The sequence below is a fragment of the Bufo gargarizans genome, chromosome 1, assembly GCF_014858855.1.
Source record: "Bufo gargarizans isolate SCDJY-AF-19 chromosome 1, ASM1485885v1, whole genome shotgun sequence".
Taxonomy (NCBI): domain Eukaryota; kingdom Metazoa; phylum Chordata; class Amphibia; order Anura; family Bufonidae; genus Bufo; species Bufo gargarizans.
Genome location: NC_058080.1, coordinates 498,436,442 through 498,447,613, shown reverse-complemented (window position 1 = coordinate 498,447,613; position 11,172 = coordinate 498,436,442). Strand labels below are relative to the sequence as shown.

General features: G+C 42.3%; 1 protein-coding gene across 3 annotated transcripts; it reads right to left on the bottom strand.

The window, feature by feature from the left end:
• Positions 1–1,402: 1,402 nt before the first annotated feature.
• LOC122933229 (kappa-type opioid receptor-like) lies at positions 1,403–8,268 on the bottom strand. 3 transcript variants are annotated; one of them, XM_044288099.1, is made up of 3 exons: positions 7,780–8,268; positions 5,382–5,574; positions 1,403–3,267 (listed from the first exon to the last, which is right to left on the bottom strand). In XM_044288099.1, exons 2-3 carry the CDS (start codon positions 5,515–5,517, stop codon positions 2,321–2,323), a joined length of 1,083 nt encoding a protein of 360 aa, XP_044144034.1. In that variant the 5' UTR covers positions 5,518–5,574; positions 7,780–8,268; the 3' UTR covers positions 1,403–2,320. The 3 variants fall into 3 exon arrangements, with proteins under 3 accessions (XP_044144034.1, XP_044144026.1, XP_044144038.1); XM_044288091.1 differs by having other exon boundaries at positions 5,382–5,524; XM_044288103.1 differs by lacking the exon at positions 5,382–5,574.
• Between the last annotated feature and the right edge of the window lie 2,904 nt (positions 8,269–11,172).

Sequence of the window (11,172 nt, the reverse complement as noted above, 5' to 3'; positions counted from 1 at the left end):
AGGCCGCAACGCTCACCGGATTGCCAAAGCTTCCTCAAACAGCAGATCGCCAGGGGTGCCAGGATACGGAGCCCCACCAATCAGATATTTATGGCCTATCCTAGTCCTCCAGACTAACCAATTGGAGAGCTTGCCGTCAAGGGAACACTCTGATTGGTCCCTTGCCGGCTTCCCCGATGTCTCTGCTCTCAAGGAGAGCAGAGACTCCGGGGCTGTGACACTTTATAGTGTCACAGCCACGGTAAGCAAATTGGACGTGACTGTATGTCCAAATGCAGAAAGTCACTTGCAATTTGGACATACAGTAACATCCAAATGTGTGAAAGGGTTAAAGAAATTGCCATTAGAAAGAACTCACTTTTCTTAAATGTATTCTGCTGGAGATTGCCTTTTTAATATGCAATAATAATATGTATTTACAGGGAATGTCGCCAGACCCATTGTTTAAGTCACATTTTTATTTTAAATATATATTTTTTAGAAATGTTTGGTGAGATTTTTTTAATTTTACCATGTCACTATCTATATAAAAAAAACCTGTATCTAATCCTGCAATTTTCAAGATGGCCATCAGGCCTAAAATATATTAAGACTTCTCATCTTTTGAGAACAGTTACATGGGACACAATGGAAAGGAGCTGACCGCACTGACTTCTATGGGAGAGTGCTCTAGGTATACATTGTGACTTGTGATATCACCTACTGTGACACTGGCTCCTGTATTCTCTATATAGAGGTGTTACTTGTCATTGTCTTCCCGGGATGATAATGAGAGTAGCTACTGAAAAGTTACCTGTACAGAACAGGAAATCATGACCTATTATTAGCCCTAGTATGAATATTGCAGGATTATATAGATTTAGTTTATTATACTGTAAAAATATGATTTAAACAATAGTTTATTTTCTGAAGACAGATACATAATATTATTGCATATTATAGAGGCAATCTCCATCAGAATACATATGCAATAAGGAAAGCCCATAGCACAACATGGCAGCACACGTGGTTGCAGGGTATCCACATGCTGCCTTGTGCATGAGCCCTGAGGGTTGATGTTTCCAGTATAGATGTAATAATCCAGTTACATTTACACTAGTACCAATTACACATTTCTATTCTTACACAAATGACTTTGTGATTAATAAAATATCATATACAAACTAAGAAGACAGGGTGGCATTAGCAGGAGGTGCTCAAACCCACATGCAGTCGTGCATATATACAGGGGAGCAAATCCTGCACTTGTGGCCCGTTGCTAATGGCGATCCCCAGCAAAATGCATACGGTGGAGGATGCCTGCGGCGAACCACAAGTACCACAATAGACATCCCACACAAGGCAACAAGTGCGGATGTCATAATCAATATAACAATATAACAAAACAAAAGCAAAGACAGGTGCACTCTGCAGTCTCACTAAACCCTCAAACAGATTTTAAAATTGAGAGATTAGTCAACATGTCCTACGGTGTAGAACATCTAAGCCCAGGCACCATGCCAATATCATTTATAAGCGATATTATTTTTTCCATAGCACACTTTTCATTCTGACCTCTACGTAACCACTAAGGAAGTATAGTATATAGATGTGCTTGCTTCTGCATATGGGAACCAAAACTAAAGAACACACACTGTGGCCATCAGTACATTATTCAGCTATTCAGACACCACAATGACGCATCCAGCGGAGAGCAGGAGGAAACGCATTCTTCGCTTTCACCATGACTGTTGCCATTCAAGCTTTGATATAGTGTGTTGTATGTATCTTTTCGTGTTATGTATCTATACTTTATTTCTTTGCCAATCTTGCACAATTCCACACTGTTAGTGGTCTGCTTCTTCACTTTTTTGCTGACAATTTGGGGAATATGTATTTGAGTTTGATTTATACCTGTTTGTGGCTGACATCATTGGATTGTGTTTTCCGAACATACTTGGAGTCCTTTGTGGTTCATCGTTCTTAGCTGAACTCAATAAACCTCTCTCTGTCCCCAGATTGTGAGGCATTTCCTAAGAACTGGGTAACCAGTGGATGACCTACGTATTCAAGCTTTGGGTTGAATGTAAATTATTTGGCCATGTTCACATAGGTTGCATTTGTTGCAGATTTTCAGCGTAGGATACACTCTTATGCATAAGGATGCATTCACATGCTGAAAATAAGATCAGATTTGAGGGCATGTTGTGGACTTCTAAATTTGCACCATGTCCCGTTGCTTTTGAGGATTTGCCACAATTTTCACCCATAGCAAAGCACATTATGAAGTTCTAAGTAAAATCCACAGAAAATGTCATTGGTTTTTTTTTTCTCAGCATTTTTAGCTGCCCTTGAAAAGTCCCATAACTCTTGTATTCACTGTACTAGAACTAATGATATAAAAAATAGGTGTGATCACCACACTAAAGCTATTAAAAGCAAACATTATCTGATAAAAGAAATGCAGTTTCTTCAGTACCTGAACATCTGATTCACCAAGTAACATAATAATGTTATAGTATTGCAGAACAATATGCATTGGGCAAAAAAACACACCAAAAGTAATGACAACAAAAACAAGTAGCCTGCAGATCCTCTTATATTGTTCACTGGGCACTGTGTCAGAGTTCCTCACAGAACGGGAGATTAGGTAAGTAAATATACAAAGATGAATGACGGATAGATGGCTATAAAGAAATGATAGGATGAGCTTTGGCAGTGCCCATTCTGCTGTGAAACTGTAATCAGGAAAACAGAAATTTGCATCGTCTCTGGCAAGTCCTTCCTCGATTAATGAAATGGTAAATGCTGTCAGCCACAATGTAATGCTGACTGACCCAAACACCCAGCCTTTACACAATTTGTTGTAGTTGAGTGGGTCAGACACTGCTACATATCGCACAATAAATATCCACAGAGTGAACATTGTTGCGGTCCTTTGAGCAACCTTGGGAATTAAGCCAAGCATAAAGCAGCCCACAGGGCCCACTGCCAAGCTGCCTAAAAGGTAAACTGCTCCGAATGGTAGGATCAAACATTCCAGGAGTGCAGCACAGAGAATGCTGGCGGCATAAATGGGCAAACCCAGTGAACGACTCACTTCTGGCCAGATCGACCACATAACCAAGATGTTGACTGTCATTCCCAGCAAAGTATTCCCAATGTACACACAGCAAAGAACAATGTTAAGCTCTTCAGAAGTATCATTCCGCGGAAGAGTATTTTCAGTTGAAACTGAGTCTTGTGTGTGGAAGAAGGGAGGATGGGTGATATTCATAGACATCTTATCTGGAAAATCATACAGTTTAGTTAGTGACATTAGAGATCAGTCGTGTCTTGTCTACCAGTTACTATGAGACCTTTTACATTACATAGGTTTTATAGCAGTGCTCCTGAAGACAGTATGGGGGTCTGGTAATGGCCAAGGACCTATTCTAAGATCATTACTATTACTAGGATTACTTTAAAATTGTGTATTTTCTCTTGCCTAATGAAATGCTAAATTCAGTTTTACCCAAGTTAATGGGTATTCTGGTTATATGAAGTGACAGTGTGCATTCTCAACTGTTCATTTTGGGGGCTCTGAGGGGTACAGGGTACCTGTTCTCCTGATCAGTGGGGGTCCTAATTGTAGGACTCCAACAATAGTTTTATAAGCTTTAACAACTGGAATACTCCTTTAAAGTACCTACTGAAATCAGTCAACAGTCCTTTGTATGCCAGGCTAAACTATTGTTCTTTCTACACATTAGTCTCTATGCACAACACTCCCTCTATGTTCTAATTAAGTGCTTAGAAACCTGAAAACCAGCCATTAACAGACCAAGAACTTAAAGTGGTCCTGAAATAAAAACTAAACGTGGCCCCATGTTGTAGGTGAATCCAGACTGACAGAAGGTGGGTCAACAGAAATAAGCAGAGCCAGAAATACCCTAGTGCAGCTCAAAATACCCCCCCAGCATAGCCAAATTCCACAGTGCAGCCCAAACTATTGCCTCAGCAGAACCACATACCGCAGTGCAGCACAAAAGACTGTTGCCCTCGCCGTACTATTCAACTGTATCACCATCCGGAGGATGGCAATACAGCTAAATCCTGAAAGTCATTGGTCAGGTGGATAAGTACCTGATGCTTCTTCATTTATTAATGATGAGAGTATCAGATCAATAATATCTTGCTGATAGCCATGAGGATGGTTTAGGCGGCCCTCTAGGCATCAGCCCACTGGGAAATTTCACTGTAGGGTCTATGGCAGTGGTGGCGAACCTATGGCACGGGTGCCAGAGGTGGCATTAAGAGCCCTCTCTGTGGACACCCACGCCCTGGAAAAAGTTGTACTAATATGCCTTAGACTTTTTCTGCCATTAATTAGCGCAGGGCGCACTATGAACAGCACAGGCATCGCACTGAATATAGGCAGGGTATTATGGCTAAATGATAAAGTACATGGGAGATATATTATATTGGACTGTAGTATTCAGGGTAAATTGCCGCGTTGGCACTTTGTGACAAATATGTGGGTTTTGAGTTACAGTTTGGGCACTCTATCGTTGATGAAAGGAGGAGATTCGGAGGACATAGGCGGTGCTGGGCTTCTTCACAGGCAGGCGTGGCTGGGCACCAGAAAGGTTTGTATAGCCCCTTGGGCACCTACAAGACTAATTTACATATCTCTCAAATAAATTTTTAAAGAAAATAAAAGCACACAGCCCTATAGGACAGGTATATTGCGGACATGCTAGCGGCGATCTAGCCGTGCATGTCCGCAGCTCTATAGCCCAAAACTTGGTGACAGAATCCCTTTAAAGTCCCTTTCACAAAGGTCAAATCTGCAGGCAATTATTGGGAATGAACCATTTTTACATTGAGCGATCACCTCTGATCTGGGTCAAGGGATTGCTACTGTGATCACTTGTTCCCGTATACATTCATCGTTTCAGCAGCAGATCCCTGTTTACACAAGACTATCTTCTGCCCAGGAACAAGGATTTTGGTGTCCGCATCAATAATGCTTTCACCAAATGGACATGTGTTTGCTCGTTCATCAGGTGACTGGAGGCACACTTAAATGGGGCAATTATAGGAAACAAGCATTCCTACAGACGCCTTTCCAATCATTGCCCCAACCATCAACCCACGAGAAGGAGCATTAAGAATTCCTATATTCTACATGAAGGTGAAATAATGAACTAATCAATCTATAGAATGATGCCAGTCGATGAAGCATAAATTGAGCAGAAATCCTTAAATACAGGCACAGTATATACTAAATGGCTGAGCATTAACTTTTATAACCTATTTTGATACTTCTGTTATGGCAACATATAAACTAATTATACAGTTCAGCTTCAAAAATTGTCATAAAAACTAAACTAGAAAGCCTTCTATAATATGCAGAGTACCTGTAATTGTAGTGCGATCCGCTGTGTGTGTGGCTTGTGAATGAAGCTTTGTGCCGGTCTGCAGCTCTGAGGTTACAATACACCTTCCTCTTATTAAAAGCATGTCACACACATTGGAAAGTGTAGCTCCACTCATCTTCAAGCTAAGGTAGACATGAACCAACACTGCATAAACGGATCACGAAGGGGCAGGCTGCCGACAAAAAAATGTGCAGCTGAGTATAAGCATTCCGGGGACATTTATCATCCCCTGTATGAAGAAATAAATGTACATACACATCCATGCATGCACGTCTTTATGTACACTGACACTTTCCTTTGAGAATCGCTGGATCTGGATTCCTTTGACTATATAGATAGATAGTCTAGAGGCAAGTTGAATACAATACTCAATGGCACAGATAGCTTTCTGCAATATACATGGTCAGATTGGTCCACATGTGTACCAAAGGATCCTCTTCGAGAGAGCTCCAAGGGTCTAAGGGAAGACAATGCCAACTGAATGTGACATTGTAGCCAATTGCTCACCAGTTATCTTATTGACTATAAGTTCTGTACGTACAATGATAAAATGTATAATGTAATTAGAAATGGACCTGTACAAGTTCAATATAGACAGGAAATGGGCCTACAGAATCGATTCCTCTGGAAACCCATAACCCATGTTTGACACATTGGCCAACCACTGGTTGACTGGAATGTAAGATTTCTTCATTCTTTAAGAAGAGGTTCTTTAACATCTGTAGTGTGCATTATACAGTACTGTGCCCTAGCTGATGCAGAACATAAAAATATTTCATATCAATTTCTTTATAAGTGGTGGGCAACAAGCTCCAGTAGGTTAGTAGCAAAGAGTTATGCCTGTACGATAAATGATAAGAATAACAGAAGTCATCCAGGGATTCTGTCACCTACACAAATGTACATTAAAGGGTTGGTACACTTTTGACAATCCTTTTTTGTTTTAATGGTCTCCTGAAAGTAAGCTGATGGCAGTGTGGCATGCTGCTGGCATCAGTTGTAATATATGAGACAAGCCAGTAGCAAGTCTACCCCATAGCACTACTAAGGGGGCAATTGAGTATTACATGATGGTCATGAAAAATCAATGATCCATCCATGTAAGAAGAAAAGGAAAACACTATATTCAAGCGAACTGATGTAGCTCCCGACCCAGGGACTCTGTTGACTTAGAATACCCTTTCACATTGGTGCCCAGATGGTGCTCACGTCTCGCAAGCTATGGCAGTTCTTTGAATATTGGGTGCTACAAACCGGGTGTATGAGCGAAAGCTGTTTTTTAAGGAGCTGCCGTTTTTGGAGCCAGGGGCGGATTGGCCATAGACCTTACAGGAAAATTACCCGTTGGGCTGATGCCCAGGGGGCTGCCTGAGCCCTCCTTACGGCCGGCCAGTGGACATTTATGGGGATGTAGTTTGTGCTGCTGGTAGTATTTAGTGATGGACTGTGGTATTTGCCTCTGGTGAGGTGGTATAATGGGCCACAATATGGTATTGCTGGCCCTGCCTTCCATCAATTTGGACCCAACTACAAAATGTGGCTAATTTTAAAAAATTCCAGGGCCACTTCAAGTTCTCCTGTTTGGAGCAATCACTCTGCCATTAAGTATGAATTAGATGTTTTACTAGGGCGAGTCTCTTTCTTCCTATACCCCTACCTTGCTTCTCTTTCTACAGAGTGATGGTTTTGGGTTTGATACAATAGGTGACCCCTCCTCTGTGTGTATGGTTCCATTACCATTGGCAATCTCACTAGTTTATGGTTTGGGCAGATATCTTGATTTGGATTGTAAGAACGTGTTTGTTATTCTCTTTGCGATAAAAGTATATGAGAATGTGTAATTAGAAAATGATCTATTTTATTGTGTTGTATTGAATTTATATTTCTATCTTTATGGATTTATATTTCCATGTAACTATCTATATTTTAAAAGAAAACTTAAAATCATGCAGTTTTCTCACTGCCTATTTGGCCTAATAATATGTGGAAACTTTCTTCTTGTTAGCATTTAGAGATACGATCTCTAAGAGGTCATTGTAAAGGATGGGAGTAAATAAGTTAACATCATTTATTGTAAATAGTGGATCCTATGGCATCTATACATAGGTACTATCTTTCATTGTAATCATGTCTGTGATGATAATGAGATGCCTGCTGAAAGGTGATATCTACAGAACAGAAGTTTTCACATAATATTAGGCTTAGTGGCTCAGCATTTTAGGAATATTTTTAAATATAGAAATAGACATGGAAAACAACTTAAAAAAATCACCAATCATGTTAAAAATACAGTGGTCCCTCAAGATGCAATGGCCTCAGCATACAATATTTTCAACATACAATGGTCTTTTCTAACCTACCATTGTCACTAACTTACCACATCTCCAGCTTTGGCGCCACTGCGTCGGAAGAGATGTGCTTCGAAGCCACGCTCCCCTGGTGACACGACAGCATCCCTAGCAATAGGATGCAATGCTCTGTTTCTCTCAACAACGGGCGTGTTCTGGAGGAAAACTAGCAGTGCTTGATTTTTCTGTTGTCCTGTTCCTGTGTGCTGTGTCTAATGGAGCATGGGCCATTCAGGTTCTGATCCTGGGACTCGGTGCTCTATTTATATGCCTTGCTGGCAATTCACCCTTGCCATTATAGGTTTAATCCTTTTTTGTGCTCCTGGTTCTGTCTCTGAGTGTTTTGGATTGTTTAGTATATTGACCTCGGCTTGACTCTGACCTTCCTCTGTCTTGTCATTTTGTACTGTGATACCCATCTGGTTCTAACTTGGCTATGTTGACTACCCTCCGTCCTCTGATTTTGTACTGTATTGTCCTCCTGGTTTTTACTGATTTCCTTGCGACACTTATCTGTGTGGTTGCGTCTCTGTGTCTTGCACTTAGCAGAAGAGGAACAGGAGCTCATGAGGAAACATGAGGTACAGAGAGGAGGGACAGGACAGAATGTGGTAATGCAGACTGCATGCAAGTGCTGCTGCTCATTATCCACATCCCCACCTCCTCTCTGGATTTCATGTCTCCTCATGAAACTCCATTCCCACAGAGATTAATCTAAAGATCTTATTAAACTGTATTCAGGATCATAATCCCTGACAAGCAGAGCAGAGAGGAGGATAAGGAAGCTCTTTAGTTCAGTGCTGCGAAGTAACTTGTCCTGCTGGGTGATTAGGACAGGTTTTGTGTGTACTAATAGGACAGCGGGCATTTTATTTCCCTTGATGATTTCTCCCCAGACAAAACAAGCCATTATACCTAATGAAAGGTATTTGGGAATATGTTTATAATCAAGTAATATTTAAGTATTTTCGGTAATTTTATTTTCTTAATTCCCTGAGAACTCCTTTAACAAGCATTAGTGATAACAAAAACAATATTATACGATACCTTCTGAGCCTGTCTCCCAAGCAGGCCTATGTGTATCCATGGTTAAAGGGGTATTCCCACCTAGGCATATCCACTTGCCATAAATGTCTAATAGATATACGTCTCACGTCTGAAACCCATACCTATCTTGACAAGGGGGCCACTTGTGAATGGAGAGGTATCTTTTCATTCGCATCTCTCTCCATTCACTTCTATAGACTTCCAAACATGCTTAAAGGGGTTGTCCGAGTAATTTTTTTATTCTTTCTATGTTCCTAACTAAGCAAATGTAACAGCTTTCCAATTCACTCACGTTATCTCCGGTGGCTGGTTTCTCAGATTTCACTGAGGGTCACATGACCTGTGATGTCAGCTTCTCTCCCTGCTCTGATAAAGGTCGTTTACAAGCCTGTAAAGGAGACGTCACTGTGCTGGCCACACCCCCTCTTCACTGCCGTCTACTCTCTGCTAGCTTAACCCCTTCAGCTGCACAGCTCTGCAGGCAGTGAGAAGATAATGCTGGGCACTGGAGTTAATATACTAGAGAGAGCATTGCACAAAAAGGTAGGGGGAAGATCCTGTGTGTATTAGCAGTGTTATTATACAGCTGGGTTTTGTAGTCCTACACATACAACATGCTGCTGAGTCTCCCAGCAGGCAGACATGTGACTCAGGGCAGCTCTTGTATCCACTCCCTTAGCAGTGTCATTATACAGCTGGGACTTGTAGTCCTACACATACAACATGCTGCACATTCTCCCAGCAGGCAGACATATCACTCAGGGCAGCACTTGTATTCACTCCCTTAGCAGTGTCATTATACAGCTGGGACATGTAGTCCTACACATACAACATGCTGCACATTCTCCCAGCAGGCAGACATGTCACTCAGGGCAGCACTTGTATTCACTCCCTTAGCAGTGTCATTAAACAGCTGGGACTTGTAATCCTACACATACAACATGCTGCAGAGTCTCCCAGCAGGCAGACATGTCACTCAGGGCAGCTCTTGTATCCACTCCCTTAGCAGTGTCATTATACAGGTGGAACTTGTAGTCCTACACATACAACATGCTGCGGAGTCTTCCAGCAGGCAGACATGTCACTCAGGGCAGCACTTGTATTCACTCCCTTAGCAGTGTCATTATACAGCTGGGACTTGTAGTCCTACACATACAACATGCTGCAGAGTCTCCCAGCAGGCAGACATGTCACTCAGGGCAGCTCTTGTATCCACTCCCTTAGCAGTGTCATTATACATCTGGGACTTGTAGTCCTACACATACAACATGCTGCACAGTCTCCCAGCAGGCAGACATGTCACTCAGGGCAGCTCTTGTATCCACTCCCTTAGCAGTGTCATTATACAGCTGGGACTTGTAGTCCTACACATACAACATGCTGCAGAGTCTCCCAGCAGGCAGACATGTCACTCATGGCATCTCTTGTATTCACTCCCTTAGCAGTGTCATTATACAGGTGGGACTTGTAGTCCTACACATACAACATGCTGCAGAGTCTCCCAGCAGGCAGACATGTCACTCAGGGCATCTCTTGTATTCACTCCCTTAGCAGTGTCATTATACAGCTGGGACTTGTAGTTCTACACATACAACATGCTGCTGAGTCTCCCTGCAGGCAGACATGTCACTCAGGGCATCTCTTGTATTCACTCCCTTAGCAGTGTCATTATACAGCTGGGACTTGTAGTTCTACACATACAACATGCTGCAGAGTCTCCCTGCAGGCAGACATGTCACTCAGGGCATCTCTTGTATTCACTCCCTTAGCAGTGTCATTATACAGCTGGGACTTGTAGTCCTACACATACAACATGCTGCAGAGTCTCCCAGCAGGCAGACATGTCACTCAGGGCATCTCTTGTATTCACTCCCTTAGCAGTGTCATTATACAGCTGGGACTTGTAGTTCTACACATACAACATGCTGCAGAGTCTCCCTGCAGGCAGACATGTCACTCAGGGCATCTCTTGTATTCACTCCCTTAGCAGTGTCATTATACAGCTGGGACTTGTAGTCCTACACATACAACATGCTGCAGAGTCTCCCAGCAGGCAGACATGTCACTCAGGGCATCTCTTGTATTCACTCCCTTAGCAGTGTCATTATACAGCTGGGACTTGTAGTCCTACACATACAACATACTGCAGAGTCTCCCAGCAGGCAGACATGTCACTCAGGGCATCTCTTGTATTCACTCCCTTAGCAGTGTCATTATACAGCTGGGACTTGTAGTCCTACACATACAACATGCTGCAGAGTCTCCCAGCAGGCAGACATGTCACTCAGGGCATCTCTTGTATTCACTCCCTTAGCAGTGTGGGGGGAGGGGCAGAGATTGCTTTTATTGCATGTAAACAAAGGGCCAGAAAAGAA